Source organism: Falco biarmicus, chromosome 11, assembly GCF_023638135.1.
Source record: "Falco biarmicus isolate bFalBia1 chromosome 11, bFalBia1.pri, whole genome shotgun sequence".
Taxonomy (NCBI): Eukaryota; Metazoa; Chordata; class Aves; order Falconiformes; family Falconidae; genus Falco; species Falco biarmicus.
This window is the reverse complement of record NC_079298.1, coordinates 9,698,831-9,715,320: the sequence shown is the minus strand read 5'-3', so window position 1 is coordinate 9,715,320 and position 16,490 is coordinate 9,698,831. Positions and strand designations below refer to the sequence as shown.

Sequence of the window (16,490 nt, the reverse complement as noted above, 5' to 3'; positions counted from 1 at the left end):
ATTACACAGAAATAGCCTGCCATGCCCCAGTCTACTCTTTGGTTAATTTACATTGATGAGTGGTAGGAACATCAGCAAATTATGGGAAATAAAACTGAAGGTTACTTGGTCATCTTGACCTTTTGGTGTAGGAAAAGGATTAGCAGCGGCTGTACCTTGTTTATATTTGTTACATTTAATCTCTTGCTGCTGTTTTTAGTATTTTGTATACTAAATGGATTTATGGTGAGTTTTAATGGGATTTTCTAATCCTGAACTGTTTCCTAGACAAGGTATTTTTGAAAAATCTGTTATTATTTGAGTCTCTAATAGATTAGAATTTTAAAATACTTTTTTTTTTTTCTGGTTGCATTGCATGGCTGCTAGTTTAATTTATTAATAGAGCAATTCATGTTAACAGGTTTAATTTGGGGCCTAATCCGAAGTCCTTGCTGTTGCAGGCATTTTCAAGCGTGTGACACAGACATTGCTACTGCTGTGTCACAAAATTTTATAATGCCTGCCCTTCCTTTTATTTAGCACACACTAGGTAGAAAGAGCCGCATACTTTGTCTTTGGACAGAATGAATAGCTGTTTGAGAGTCAATGGAGTGCTCAGGAATGGAGAGTGAAGCCTGCTTTCGTTCAGTCAGTATGGACATACTCTGTCCATGTAGATTGCAGGTGCTGCTGTTAAAGTGTGTCCTGAGACAGGTCTGGAGGACTGCCTTTGTGGAAGGATTGTGCCAGTGCAGGATTTAGTCTTTTTACTTACATTAATTCTTAAAAAATAATACAAACACCTGTTAGTGTGAAACTTGACTGAAAGTTGCCGCTTAATTTGATTCGCCAAGGAGGAGCCATTACGAAGTGACAGAATTGTTGGGTGCCTGGTAAATTACCATTATTCCAAGCATTTAATTACTTGAGTGAAGAAACCCCACTCTTCTCCCTTGTGAATATTTAGCTGATCAGATAAGATAATTCATATTGTATAACTGATGTGTGTCCTGAAACTTTCTACCTGTTTCCCTTCTTGTTTAATTATACTGCTTCCTGTTACTGTAACGCCCTGCTGTAGTATTTTTTGTTGTAGTTTTTATTCTTGCCAAGTTGGGACCTGAATACATCCCCTGTCTGTAGTCTCTCTGAATCTCCCATCTGATAGTTCCAGAGTGTAGACAAGATAGGAAGTTAAGATACCAGCAGTGAAATCTGGGTTTGCATTGAAGATAATGCCTAGTTCAACTAATCTAGCAATAATAAAGTGCCTTAAAATGGCTGCAAATGTATTCCTGCCTACTCAAAGACATCTCGCTGGTAGCACATTATAGAGTATCTGTAGTGTAGTTAAGAGCTGGATCCTTGCCAGTAGATGGAAGCATTTTTTAACATCTCTTTATGCTTTGAGCTTTTTCCACATTTTTTTAACATAGTATCAAAATTGCTTCTTTTTCAGTCTCTTTCCTTTTATTATAGGCTATTCCAGTTTGTGCTAGTTCAGATTACTTCCATTTGATGTTGTAAACATTTTTACATTCTTTTTAGTGGAAGATATTTCTAATTTTATATTTTTAGAGCTCTTTTCTTCTCTTCTTCATCCTCTCTTTATTCTGGGCACGTCTCTGCGTGTCAAATTTCTCTTCAACTTCTGTTTTACGTTTGCAGTAATTGGCAGTCGCCCTCTTGGAGCTCCTGAGGGAAACCATACACGTAGGGTATAACCAAAGCAGCACCTGAGTGATACCACTGTAGGGCAGGAGACGGAAGAGTTCAGCCAACCATCAGCAGAAGAGATAAGAAACTGTGAAATGCTCAAAGCAGGCAAGCTGGAACATCAGAGTCACTGGGCTGCCTTCATTTGTAGTGATCTTAGGTCTCAGTAGGCACATAATTTTTAGGTGGTAGTGTATGTGTTTTTTCAAGTGTGACAGAACCTTTTTTTAGCAGTGTGTATGATTTGTGGAAAACCTAATAATCACCATGTTATAGCTCATTGTGAATATTTTTGGGTCTCCTTTGTAGCTTTCTTTTTGTACCTGATTTTTATTTTAATATGGTTCTCTTACATTAGCTTCTTATTGGAAAAAGAATTTGACTCTGTTGTGAACCTGATAATTTTTTCAGGAAACCCAAACCTTATAATTTACTTTCTAAAATTGCTTTTTGTTTAATTATATTACTTCCATATCTTTAAGCATGCTTTGATTTTTACATTGGTCTTTGCGAGAGTAAATGTTGAACTGTAAACAGAAAGCTCTAGGACCTCCAGGTAATATCTCTTCAAAGCCTTCTTTAGAAACTGGTAGCAATTGATTGGATCTGTGTTCTTCTGTGTTGAATGGTAACAGACAAAAAAGTTATTACCTGGGAGGAATGGAACAAGGAAGGTGGATCAGAATAAAAACAATGAATAATAAAGCTGTACTGTTGCCCTGAACACTTACCTAGAAGGTTTGTTGGCTTAGAGCACTGGTAACAGCACAGCACGTTTCAGCTGTAGGTTGCTAGGTCTGATCCATTTCTGATCAGTAAAGACTGAACTTTGTGGTTAATGTATGACTGACTGGTTTATGTGAAATGTGTTTGATGTTCATGATGCAGTTGTCAGGCCTTATCATAAATCACAAACAGAATTGTCATTGATTTATCTGTCTTTTCAAAGGGGTCATGAAAACTGAATCATTTTCCTCCACTTGCAGGCCAGGAGGGGACATGGTGGTGGTGTAGATAACCTTGCCCCACTGCCACGTGTACTTCACATCCTTTGAAAAAGCTTATCATTCTGATGCCTTCAGTGGAATTAAGTTTCCCTCACCTCCATTTCTGCATGCAAATGAAGCCTCTCTGAAAAACTTTGTAATGTAGTAATTTCTATTTCCCAAATATCCAAACCTTAGCTTATAGAGGTAGAAGTATCTTACTTGAATACAGGAACAGTTCTGTTGGCATACAAAGCTGTGGGGTTTTATTCTGACTTTGGAAATAGTACTACTAAGAGTGCTACTGTCCAGTTCATTAGTTTCCTGGAATTATTACTGTAGCTTATTTCTGAAAAGAATAATAAACAACCCTGGGAAAATTTTAGTATAACACTGCATATTGCTTTCATGCATGGAGAACTGTTTGGTGTTTTGATTTTTTGTTTTATGTTTTTTTGTTGTTGTTGTTGCGGGGGTTTTTTTGGCTCATAATTTTGCTGGAGTTTTAAGATATTTTTTTTTCCTAACATATGCTGCTGCTACATCAGAGCACCAATAAATATTTCAACTATCTAACAGGTCAAATACTGGCACCAGCAAACCTTAAAACATGAATTTAACTTTTCTCACTCCCTGTTCTTGTTGCACTGTTTGTCATAAACTAGTCTCTTTCTTTTGCTCATGACTCTGGTGGATTTCTAAGCTATGTTGACTGTTAAGATGCAGCCTGTGAAAATGAGCGCCTGACCTGTAGAAATGCTGTTGTTGGGAGAACAAGACAGTTTCTTCTGAAGAGAGAGAGAGAAGATGCCTTTAGGAAGTGAAGGGAGCCTAAGACTATAGGGGGAATAATTTGAAGACAAAACCAGTTGTATAGTGGTAACAAGATCAGTGGGAAGCTGATGAATACAGTTTACAGAATTCAGAGGGCCATGAATTTTTGTTGAGTATCAAAGCTACTAGCTCTTTAATTGTAGTGTAATATAATTAACTTCAGAGGCTCGTTTTATAGATTAAGCATACAGTCAAGGTCATCAGGAATACAAGGACATTTGGACTTGCTGCATCACTTTGTGGGTTTACAGTTAGATGAAGAATAATAGTAGGTAGGTAGCAGTGTGGGGTTTATTAGCAGCTTTTTTCATGAAAATATTGGAGTGCAATAGTGGCATAGTGCATAGACCCCTGAATTTAAAGCTCTAAGTGTTACCCAAATAATTTGAAGGCTTGCAGCATTTGCCAAATGTGCCTGTGCTAGCTGCAGTCATACGTTGAAAAAACATGGTTTGTGGCAGAATTACCAATCATAAAATACATGTTTATTTTTTCTTTCTAGGATCAAGTAGAACACACTGATTCAGCAGAACTGGCTGGTTGTGCTGCAGTCATCATGAGTAGGCACAGGGTCATTCGTTTCTTAACATATGTATAAAAGGAAAAGGTAAGAGACAAGTTCTGTTTTAGAATATAATGATTCAGGGGTATGTACTTGTAATGCATGTATTTTATGGATGCTTATGGATATATATTTATATTCATATACCTCTATATAGAAGTGTATAGAGATATATATAGAAGATGATGGAGGATTTTTAGCATTTTGTTGTTTTGGTTTTTATTGAGAGTAATTGCCTTGTTTTAGAGCAAAGATGTGTCTTATTTTGTTTGGGGGAGTGTAGAAGCACGCAAAGTCTTTCTTCCTCAGTCTGTGCTGTAGGCAGAGCTCAGCAGTTAAAAACACAGCTATGGCTGAACTCTGAACAAGCTGTTCATTACAGCAAAGTTGCTTGACTTCTTCCGCCCAGGGGCAAATAATACAAAGATCATCAAAGGGAGCTGGAACAGTGTATGTGGACTTGACCATTGTTTCTCAGAGTTGAAGCAAGTCCTCAAAAGCGCTAGATCTAATAAATTAATTTGTCCAGTTGATATGTAATTAAATTTTGTCATGCTATGGGAAAATGACATATTCTGGACATCTGATTATCAGGATGAATGAGCAATGTTTCGTTTCAGTTTGATTGTGCCCCTTGTGACTTTCATCTTAGGAGGCTTTCATATATATTTTTGGTGAGGACTATAATAAACTACTTGAGTATTTTGTTTAGTAAGAGTTTACTGAAATGCATATGTTCAGGTTCATATTGAAAGTGTAGTCTACATGGGACAGCACGATATAAAGTCCTGGAATCTTATATTCTGGTTCTTTACATACTCTCTGATTTTTTAGGCATTTCCTATGAGGCTAGTTGTATGCTGGTATTATTTCCTTTGGTACATTTTTTATTATAGCTTTTTAATGTGATTGTGTGCTGGTCATCTACCGTTTGAGTCACGGATATTTGAAAGACTTAAGACTGTCGGTTCCAGTGGTGAAAAAATCTTGAGGTTAATTTAGGATGTGCAGTGCAGAAGATCATGGGTTACATAATTCCTTATTGTAGAGACCAAAACAAGTAAGAGGCTTGCTGCTTTGCAGGTATAATGCAAGGCCTATCTCTTTGTACAGTTCATTTCCCAAGAGGAAGCTGGCACGTGGGATATCTGAGCTGTCTTGAGAGGCAGTATCCAAGGTTCAGACTATCATCTAATTTTAAGGAAGGATTTTCTGTCCTCTACTTCTGTCTCCTTCCATCCTCACTAATCAGTTAAAGTTTGTCTTATGTCTAAATACTACGATGACTAGGATAGTAATTCTGGATACGTATGACACAGACATTCTGGTACATGCACCTTTATGTTTAGATGTTAGGGGAGAAAAGAGCACGTAAGCTTGGTAAAAAGTAAGTTCTTATGTTTTAGAGATGAAGATGTTGGTAAGTCCATGTTGTTGTAGAAGAAATTGATAAGTAAACCACAGAGTTTCTGAATTACGTGTGATTTGAGATCCAACAGGAGCTTGAAGATAATCTGATTGACAGGCAGCATATTTTTATTGGCTTTTTGCCATGAAACACAGAAGATGACTCTGCAATAGGTAACAAGTGATCTTGGGTTCTGGACTTCCTGTACCAGTGGATGGTAGCCATTGTATTCTTTTTGGGTTTGGATACAGAATTAAAACAAATAATAATTTTGCTATTTAATTATTTTGTCCCCCCTAAAATTAGTCTTTTCTGCCAAATCTTTGCATGGAGGACTGCATTTCTGAAAAAAAATCTTATGCTTTTCACTCACTGGTGATTCACATCTCCTTTTCCTTGCACTGCCACAATATCTTCTTTAGATTGTTCATCCTAATATATATACTGCTTTAGAAATTGTCTTCTTTTTGGCAGCATACAACTGGAATTGCCATTGAAATTTCTTCCTGATTTGCTCTTATTTTTATTCTCATTTTTCCAGATAAGTTGTGTGTTTGCTCGTCAGCTTCTCTGCATGCCATGGCTTAGAATAGTTGAGCAATACTAAAGAGTTTCACGACTATCAAGGATCCTTTAAAAATGTAATTTCAACCTTTATACTAGAAGGAAGTTTGGGACTAGAATAATTCTAAAGCTTTTATAGTGGTACCTGTGAGTTACAATCAAAGTTCCCAAAGACCTGTAAAGGAATATGTTTATTTTTATTTATGTTGGATATTTCATAGGAATATTCAGAACAAAATTAAATTTTAAACCATGGGGAAAACATACCTTATTATTATAGCATGCTGTAAGTTAGAGCATTTTGTGTTTCTGTTTTGATCTTGAGTTGCTGTCTGTGCAGACTTGAGGTATTAGTTCTTCAAATGGCAAAAATACGAGTTGCTGACAATGTATTGGTCAAGAAGCATTGTGGGTATCTGTTAGGAACATGAGTTCTCATCCTTCTTTTCTGTCAGGAAGAAGGCAATAAGGACTTCTGTGGGTTTGGCAGAGTGTTTTGCCCTTGGACAGAAACTTCTGGAGAAGTTTGGGAGGGTTGTTGTGTTCTTTTATATTATAAAAATAATGAAAATAATGATTATTTTAGATACTGGGCCTGAAGATTTGCAGCTGACCTTTTCTGAGAAATACCTACTTGCATAGACAATGAGATCTCATTTAGAATGGCTGTCAGCTTAGCAATTGTGAGTTTAAAAATAAAAAATTCTCCATATATCCTGGTACATCAGTAAGTGAAATAACAATAATGATATAAAAGGTATTTTCTCTTTTCAGTTTGGACTATGAGCATCCATCAGTCTGGATTTTGGCCCATTGCACATTTGTGTGCCAGTACTTGAGCTTCAGAATTCATATGGTTACGTGTATTTGTATACACATAGTTCTCACTACTTAGAATTTTTAAAAATATAGAAAAAAAATCCCTGTCATATTAGGCCAAATTTAAACTTACAAATATTAGATATTCAATATTAGATAATACTGATGTTAATAAAGTAATATTTGCACAGAGACGATATGAAGTATTAACGACATAGGGATTGTAAGGGAGTGGGAACAAAATTCTAAGTCTTCTTTATATGACTTTGTTATTATTAAATTTGTGGTCTCCTAAGTCTGAATATTTGTCTTTTTCCACTGTTATAAAAGCACACTTAATACAAAATTTAAAAGCCAAACCCTGACTAAAGTCAATAAAAATGGTTGTATTTATTATGAATTTCTAACACTGCTTTCTTTGGTTAGGCATTTCTTGTTCCTGATTTGTATGACAATGAAAAGCTAGCTAATACAGGGCTACATTTAGGAAATGTTACAGGCAAATGTGACTTCTACTTACTCCAATGTCCATAACTTTGAGTTAGTTCTGAAGTAATTTTATCAGACTTTCAGTCGGGTTTTGAATTTTTATGAATGGTCAGGTCTGAATTTTTCTAAACATTTTTAAGTTACACAGAATTAAAATGCAGTCATCCAAAGAGTTACTTAAAAACATGTTTTCAGCAACTATATAATCAGCATAGTATTTCTTCCCCATCAACTTGCTTGTCAGTAATAATTATCTTCTCTAAAATAAGCAAAGCAAACAAAAATATCAGTGCTTGTAGCCTGTTTCTTTGGGGCCACCTGTATTGCGGAATTTGTGTCCATGTCCTAGTGAATGCCTTGACTGGGTGCCCTTTTTCACTGTGGTGGTGCATGGAAATCTGAGTCCGGCGGCTTCAGACAGCGTCACAGTTTAACTCCTGAACACAAAAATTTTGTATGCTACTTTTCAGTCTTGCAGTGCTTCACTGACAAATACTCTTTGCATCATTGACCTTAGTAGTAGGACTTTGCCTAGGAATAATTATTCACATCTTCATCAGTTGTTTGCTAGACTGGAACGTTACTATTATCATGTAAATTAAATACATTATAAATGGATGTGAAATAATATTATGGTATTTTGTACAAAAGAGTTTTCCTTTAGTGAGTTAATTTTGGTTGACGTTTAGAACTCTGAACAGAGGAAAAATTCAAGGGACATATTCATTGGGACAGATTCTAATTCACTTTTCAATATTTGATACTTACTGAGCTGGTAAAGATGTTTCCTATTAGGGAGTTGAAATGAGGTGAAGAGAACCTCCACACTCTCACAGTTTGGATGTAATTTGAATTTATTTAGTATTTGTATGCCTAAGGAGAAGCATCTGGTTTTTAAAACCATTTTGGTTTAACTGAAATGTGTGAACTAAATTTAGTTGTTTTGGTTAAAATGGTATGAAAGGTTTTTAATACAGTGACTTGGTGGACAGATTGGATAAGTCAGGAAGACCTTACAGTAGGTATCTAAGGGATCAAAGCATATGGTCTGTCACAGTTAGAGGTCAGAACCTCACTTTTGGTAGAGAATGTAATGTACTGAGCTTTTTAGACTTCTGAAATGCAACCTTTGATCAACGTGGCCAGCTTTTCCATTGCTCGTGTTATGAACGGTGCATCTGTGTACAGTAAATGATATGGCCAGTCATCTGTTTTCCTTGCAGAAGGAGTTAACCTAAAATCCCAGAACAGAGGACAAATCTGGGAGTCTGTAAGGTGACAAGTCTAGTTTAATCTCTGGATTTCTTTGCAAAGTGGTCTTTTTTTTGGGTGACGCTTATTGAAATTTTGAAGTTGCTGTTACACTAATTTTCTTTTGTATCTATTTGGCTTTTGTACATATCTTTAAAACATGATTTAATCTGATTATATTTAATTGCAATGTATTTATTTGTAACATGATCATATTTTAAAAACACCACGTGTCAAATTTGAGGTCAACCTTAAAAACTTGGACATTTTATGGTATTTTAATGCACTGTCTTTTTGTACCAATAACCTAATTCTAGCTGTTGCTCACAATAAATACAAAACTGTATTTAATGTTGTAGTAATTGAAATAAAACTTGTTGATGTTTTCCTCAAATCTAGATACTATGTTGGTAATGTTAAAGTATATTTTTAAATTGGAAACTTCCTCTGATGTGTTTCTTGTGTCTGTTGTATCTCTAGTGTAAAAGAGCAGGTTTTTAATTGAGCTGGAGTCTGGCTGTCAGGTCTAACACTGTTTCTTACTGCAAAACAAGGTTCTCACTCTCTCCTCCTCCATTTCCTTATTTCACAACATTGAAAGCCAACTCTGAAGAGAACAAGGCTGTTCTGGATGATGTTCAGAGAACAGATCAAATCAAGGTCTCTCTTTATGGTATATAGGTTATGGCACACATTTCTCAGTGAAAATGTCTTCACTGGGAGTGAATGTTTTTAAAAAATTAATCAGGGTGTCTTGTTGATATAAGCCTTTGGTTGCAAGAAGACCATATTCCTACTGTTAGGGCAAAAATGTTATTTATTACGTGAAGTTGTAGCAAGTTATTTCATGACTTAGGGTTGTTTGTTGGGTTTGTTTTTTTTTAATTTCTCCCTTGTCACCTTCCTTGCTAGCCTGAAAGAACTATCTTTTGATGAGACTGTTTACTTCTGTGCGTTTTGCTAGAGTTTCAGTGCCTTCCTTGCAGTGAAACAAATAATAAAGCAGGCATTTTAAGGGCTAGCATAATTCAAGTAACGCCCATTAAGTCCTTTGACAACTTTTACAACTATGAATCTTTGAAGCACCTCTCGGAACCGAGGAGGGATACAGAATACTGCTAACCTAGTATACATTAAAAAAATCAGAACCACAGAGAGGTTAAACTACTTGTTCAAAGCCACATGCACTAACTGGTTGTAGCATGGAACTGAAATCTGGATCTTCAGAATGTTAGTTGGCTTTCTGGTTCTCTAGACTTTTATTTTCTGACTGGTGTTGGAACTGTTCTGCTCTTACCGTTGTGGTGATCCTGATGGTTAGACAGATTAATGTGGGACACTGGAGGTAATAAAATCCAAAACAAGTTTGGGGAGGTTGTTGATCTGAATTAAGCCAGTTTAAGCACACAAATAATTTTTATTCCTGGAAAATACTTTTTATTTACGCATGTAATGTATGTAAAATTTGATTTAAAAAGGACTTTTTTTGCCCATAAATAAGGGCAATATGTGGTGGAATACTGCTGACTGAAGGTTAAATATCTGATTGTAATTTGTTCTCTGGCAGGTTCAGACAGGAATCTGGTGGTCTTTCCCTGACAAATGGAGAACTATTTCCAAGCAGAGGCATATAACCTCGATAAGGTTTTAGATGAATTTGAGCAAAACGAAGGTGAGTTGTTTTGAACGAGATCGTAGATGCACATTAGATGTATTTTACAGAGAACAACACTGAAGAGGGAGAGATCTGTGATACCCTTTTTCGTTTTGAGTTGCAAATTAATCTCAGAAGCTGCAAAAACCATCTGCTAATTTTGCATGGTGTGCCTTCAGTATTTGTTAGTAGTATTCTCTTTTGTTTCCATTTCTCTTGTTTACTCTTTTCAAAAATTTCTCACTCTTTTAATAGCAAATCTTCTATACACTTTTTATAGAAAGGTTTTGTGAAGCTTAATCGCAGTGGCAGTATTGAAATTTATTTTAAACGAATCAGGCAAAACTTATTTTAAGCTTCTTTTGCAGTTTCAGGAGACTCAAGCATAGAAATGTTTTATTAGGCCACATAAATCATATAATGAAAGTTATATTTGAAGTATCAAGTTTTTTGTTTAATTGCTACTTCTGTGCTGTCAAGGAATTTCAACATTTATGGGAGTGGGATTCTTTTAGGCTTTTCTAGCTGTCTAAAGTATATTAATAGTTTAAAGTTGCATGTGCAAATTCAACCTGATACTAATTGGTGTAGCTCTAAATTTCTCGAGTTACAGAAACATTATGTAGCTACACTACTAATAGTTCATCAGGAATGTTAGTTATGGCAGATGTGTTTTACTGTTGTGCCCATATTTGAACATTTCTGCATTTATATTTGGGGCATTCTAATGCAACAGTTCATAGAACCTGTAGCTTTAATAGGACAGTAAGTTCTCTTACTTAAACACTTTTTCAGATGCCGCTGTTTCACCTACACTATTGGGTGCAAAGTGGAATCAGATTCTAGATCCACCTTCTCGTCGTCTGTCGTTTAACCCAACCGTGGCCAATGTGAATGAAGCTACAACTCCTAATGAATGTCAACAGAGATTAAAGTCTTTCTCCTTGACTCATTCAGTGACTACACCGACAGGAGGAGGGGATCACTGTGCTAATGGAAAGGATTTTAGCATAAGTCCAGAGACCCCAGTCATGTGGATTGATGATCAGGCAGCAGCAGACGATCAGTTGATTAAAAGAAATACTAATCGGGATGATCAGTGTAACACTGTGGAAACAGGAGAAAAGAAATGTGGAAATACACCTTGCTTGCCGGAGGAGAAAAATGTATTAGTGGTGGCAGTCATGCATAACTGTGACAGAAGAACACTACAAAGTAGCGATTTGCTGGATTGTAAGAACTACAACAGTCAGTCCCTAACGGACACTATTAGCTTTACACTGGATAATGAAAACCCACAGAGTGATCAGTTTAGTGTTACTGTAAATGGATCCACAGAAAAAGATACAGATACAGAAAAGCAAGTAAATAGGCTGTGCAGTGAAGAAGACTCTCTAAGTCATTTGATCAATGCTTCACCAGAAAGCCTGACCGTTGCGTGCCCCTCCTCTCGATTAAAGGATGATTTTAATATGAGTAAAGATTCACTGTTTTCAGAGGCTACAACTGCGGGGATTAATGAAGTGACTCTCTTACAGAGACCCGTTGATGGTACTGTTAAAATGCAAGAAAATTGTGTATCAGTTGAAAATTTTGCTAGTAAAGCCATTCCTCAGAGAACGGATCTAGATGCTAAAAACTTTTCTTCTGGTTCAAGTAATGGAAGCTTAATTGCAGAACAGGAAACAACCCAACAGTTACAGTCTAGGCTATCTGGGCTCACTGAAACTTGTCAACCTAATGTGGCTGGAAGTGGCAATTACAAGGAACGTGTTGCAGAACATTTTGCCCCTGAGGATGTTAGTGCCACTGAAAGCAAAGTCATTGAATGTGATAAAAATCTTGGCACAACAGAATTGCTCAGCATGGCAGAGTGTTACCCTGAATCTCAGGAGCTGACTAATTGGGAACTGACGAAGTTGAATGAGATGAATAATAAGCAAACTCTGGGAGAGAATGAAAGACTTTTGCAGACGAAACAGCCTGATGAGACATGTAGTAATAGTAAAGAAGGTGGAGATGGGATGATGGAGGCAGGTATAAACTTAAAAGGGACTGGTATAGATGAACTTGAAGGGTCCAGTCTCTCTGATGTGATGGCTACATCAGCGGCAAGCTCGCTGTCTAATGGTTGTGATTCCTATGGAATGCAGAACCCAGTTGTTACTCATGTTCCAAAGACTTTACCCTCCAAGGAAGACTCGGTAACAGAGGAAAAGGAGATAGAGGAGAGCAAGTCAGAATGTTATGCTAATGTTTATGAACAGAGAGGAAATGAGACCGCAGAAGGGAGTGGTCTTATTTTAAACAGCACTGGTGACCACATAAAGAAAAATTATTTACATAATCTTTGTAGTCAGGTTTCATCCATGCAAGGGCAAACTTCACCAAAACCAGTGACTAATTTGCAATCTATCAGTGTTCCTTTTGGTGGTGCAAGACCTAAACAACCTACAAATCTTAAACTGCAGATCCCGAAGCCATTATCGGACCACTTACAAAATGATCTTGTTCCCCCAAATTGTGGAGGTAATAGTAAAAACAAAAATGTCTTTGTTAAGACACAATTAGGGGACACAGCAGATGCATTTCCTGGTGAAACATCTTCAAATGCCTCTGTTACTGATACTAATGGTGAACATTTGGAAGAGTATGAATCTGGAGTCTCTAGTAGTTCGTGCCTTGCAGTAGCCCCAGATAGTCCAGACAATGATCTCAGAGCTGGTCAGTTTGGAGCTCCAGCCAGAAAACCTTTTACGACTTTGGGTGAGGTGGCTCCAGTTTGGGTTCCAGATTCTCAAGCACCAAACTGTATGAAATGTGAGGCCAGATTTACATTCACCAAAAGAAGGCATCATTGCAGAGCTTGTGGGAAGGTAAGTTTGTGTTTTGTGAGTAAGCTCAAAGCAGCCTCTTTCTCCTGATACTGCGCAAAATCAAATTGGAGGACTTTCTAAGACACTGGCTGTAATTACCTGTGACATCTCTTCCTAAAAAGCCATGTTTGGTTTGTGAAGGAAACAAAGGAGTTTCTAAGCTCTAATCTATTTAGGGTTCTAAAAGAAAATAATTAACGGTAACAATTTTTAGCCTGTATGAGCAGTGTATTTGTTGATTGCAACCATCAACATAATTGGATTCATGTCGAACTGCTATAAAACGGCTAAGTGCAGGAAACTAGTTTGCAGAAATTAGTGCATCAATAATGCCATTAAAGATACTGAAACATATTGATGTGAATTGGAAGTGTGCTGTTGAATTGCTGGCATTCCTGCTGGTTTAGATGGCTGAGCAGCTCTGTTCTCTTAAGTCTTCTTTACTAACTTCTCATGTTGCTTACATTATTTTAAAGAACATACGTTTGCTCCTGGAAAAAAATATAGTAAATTATCTGTAACCTGATCTTTGTACATGTGGTGAGAACTTTTATAGTGAAGACAACTAAAACATCATTTCTGTATCATTTTATGTTGTGTAAGAGGTATTTTATTGTTGGCTTTTTTTTTAACTTCTATGTATCTGTCATTTAGGTCAACACAAATTGTTATGTGGCAAGTTTACAGTAAATGATTGTTACTGAATGATTATCATCTTACTGAAATATGAGTCAGTGGCACATGGGAAGACTTAGGAAAAAATATGATAATTCAAAAGTGGTAAACACTTGTCAAGTAGATATTCATGAATATTTTTAAGATTAAAAGAAATGCTAAACTCTATTAAAACCTGGAGTAAAATTAACTTCATTTAGGGCCTATCCAAAGGTGTGTGAAATTGATTGAAAGACCTCCTGACTGCTATGGCTGATACCTTTTGCTACCAGAAGAGTGCAGGGAAGCAGAATGACCAGAACAAGGGACCTAAAAGAAGCAAACATATCTGGAAAGCTCAAATCCTTATGCCACCTGTTTCTGGAAGCAGCCTAGCAGAAAACCCAGGCAAGGTCCTCTGTAATGGACAACATGTGTGTCCCATTTGTCCCTTTAGTAAACCAAAATGCATAGCACTCAACCTCTTCACTACACCACCAGATAAGTAGATTTTATTCAAATTTGATTTTGAGACATGCTGAAAAATCTTTCCGGAGCCTTTTAAAAGTGAAGCAGGTGTTCGTTGTGCAGTGGTTCAGGACTTTCAGTTGCTTGCTTCTGCCCATCCTCTTGTTGGCTGGTTGCAGTGGAGGTCCTGATGTGAAGTTTGTAACCACAGGTGATCAATAAGCACCATATGAGGTGCATTCCTACTTTTTGTGTACCTTTTGGGTAATATCCGAAGGGTTCAAAAATTTTCTCATTGCAGCTAAGGAGAATCTGTAAGAGACGTAAGTTAAAGCAGTGTCCATAATTTTAGCTTTGCTGTATTAACTTACACTGTCAGTTATTTAGGTAATTCTTTGGGGATTTATGTTTAAGAAATATGACTACAATTTTCATTTACAGTAATGTTTTATACTTTTGTGTCTTAAAGAGGTTCATTGCTGGCGTTTAATTACTTCCCTGCAATGACTGAAACCCTAAAATGCACAAATGAGAAGCAGAAAATGAAAATATCTGTAAACAAAATAGATAAGACATGCACAGATAGAGCAAGGCCACAAAATGTAGGGTGTGTGTCTCCTTTTAGAGTACTGAGGACAAACATTGAGAAGAACAACCAGCGTTGTTTTAGATGATATGTGGGGAATGGATAAAATAAAAGATACCTCTGCTCTGGAGAAAAACTTGTTTCTCAGATGTGAAAAATACATCACGTATTAGTATTTGATATTCTCACAGTATTAGAATAGTCCTCAGAATGGCTTGTTTCTAGAAGCTTTTGTTAGCTAATATTGCCTGAGCCAAATTTGTACATGTGCAGTCAAAAACTGTGGCAGAAAATTCTGGTCTTTCATGCCTTTGTATGTTATTTTTCTCTCTAAAAAAAAAAAAAAGTACTCATTAATAAATGCTAAGTCAAGTAATACTTAGCACTTACTGCAAATTGCTTTGTAACACTTAATTCCTGTAACGATTTCAGGTGGAAAGAAACCAAAAGCTTTGAAAGGCAAGCTCTGATGAATCTGTCTGTAGTGGCTTGAAACACAGCTAGTCTCAGCTGTCTGCTCTTGCTTTCTAGTTAAGATAACCATCCCCAGAGCAAGTCATGTTGACCATGTGCCTGTGGTGTAGGTAACTACAAATCACAGTGACACTTCCATTGTTTCTATTAAATGTATGAATCTCACCTAAAGAATTGGGGAGACAGTATCTTCAGTTTTTACAATTAATTTTTTCTAGGGGAAGTAATGTGACTAAATATTTTAGTACACAAACTTTAGCACAACAGTTTCTTTTTAAGGATTATTAGCATCATGACAAGTCATTGTAGGAGGGGTGATTGTATTGATTTCATTTGGAAATGAAAATTGCATTTAAAAATAGTTGAGTGGCACCTGGGAAGTCTGTCTCGGTTTTTAATTTCAGGATAATAATTGCAAAATTAATGGAAGATATGAACCTCTGGAGAGTGGTAGAAAGTAATACACTTTAGAGTAAATTTTGAATTAAGAACCTGGAGAATGTGTGTGAATGCATTCATAAACTTTACCTTGTGCATTTATGTATTTTTTTATTGTCAGATGAAACAGTTGTCCTTGATAGGAAAACCAGAAAATTTCTTGTCATCTTTTTACTGACAGCCAAAACTGTATTTTTCCACTAAAGTATAAAAGAATCACCAAACCCCCTAGCAACTAATGCTTTAACAACTCCCAGTGAACCTGAAAACCCTAGTAACATAAAAACTTGCTCTGACACTGCTATGTTATTTTTTTTTTTATAGCATGATATACTGAGATAATGACTTGGTGATTGTTAATAACAAGACTGAATTGTCAGTTGTGCTGGATTGTGTTCTTCCTCTGCATTACTACTGTTGGAAGGCTGATGCAGCCAAAGAGAAGAGGTGTAGATGTTTTGTCATTGCTTCTATTTTTTCTTTTAATATTTAGATCGTTTCACTTGGGAGCTTTGCTGAATGCACAATGTGTTGTTTGAGAAAGGGTTCTAAATTAGATATTAATTTGTGTTGGTCCTTCATTTATGGTTGAAGACATTGATTTTTCCATGTTCAATACTGAACTTTTGACTGGAAGTTTCTCCCAGAGAATTGAAATTATGTCAAATGTCTCTAAAATATGCTGTGATGCTCTTATTTATATTCCCTAGAATGCTTGTAAATTGGGTTAAG

At 36.4% G+C, this 16,490-nt stretch overlaps 1 protein-coding gene across 2 annotated transcripts in view; it reads left to right on the top strand.

Moving 5' to 3' along the window:
• ZFYVE9 (zinc finger FYVE-type containing 9) overlaps positions 1–16,490 on the top strand; it is a 61,612-nt gene that overhangs the window by 13,225 nt on the left and 31,897 nt on the right. For both annotated transcript variants that reach the window (XM_056355805.1, XM_056355804.1), the window contains exons 2-4: positions 4,018–4,122; positions 10,176–10,280; positions 11,058–13,138. In XM_056355805.1, the coding sequence (XP_056211780.1) occupies positions 10,211–10,280; positions 11,058–13,138 (2,151 nt within the window). In that variant the 5' untranslated portion in view covers positions 4,018–4,122; positions 10,176–10,210. The remainder of the gene's footprint in view (positions 1–4,017; positions 4,123–10,175; positions 10,281–11,057; positions 13,139–16,490) is intronic.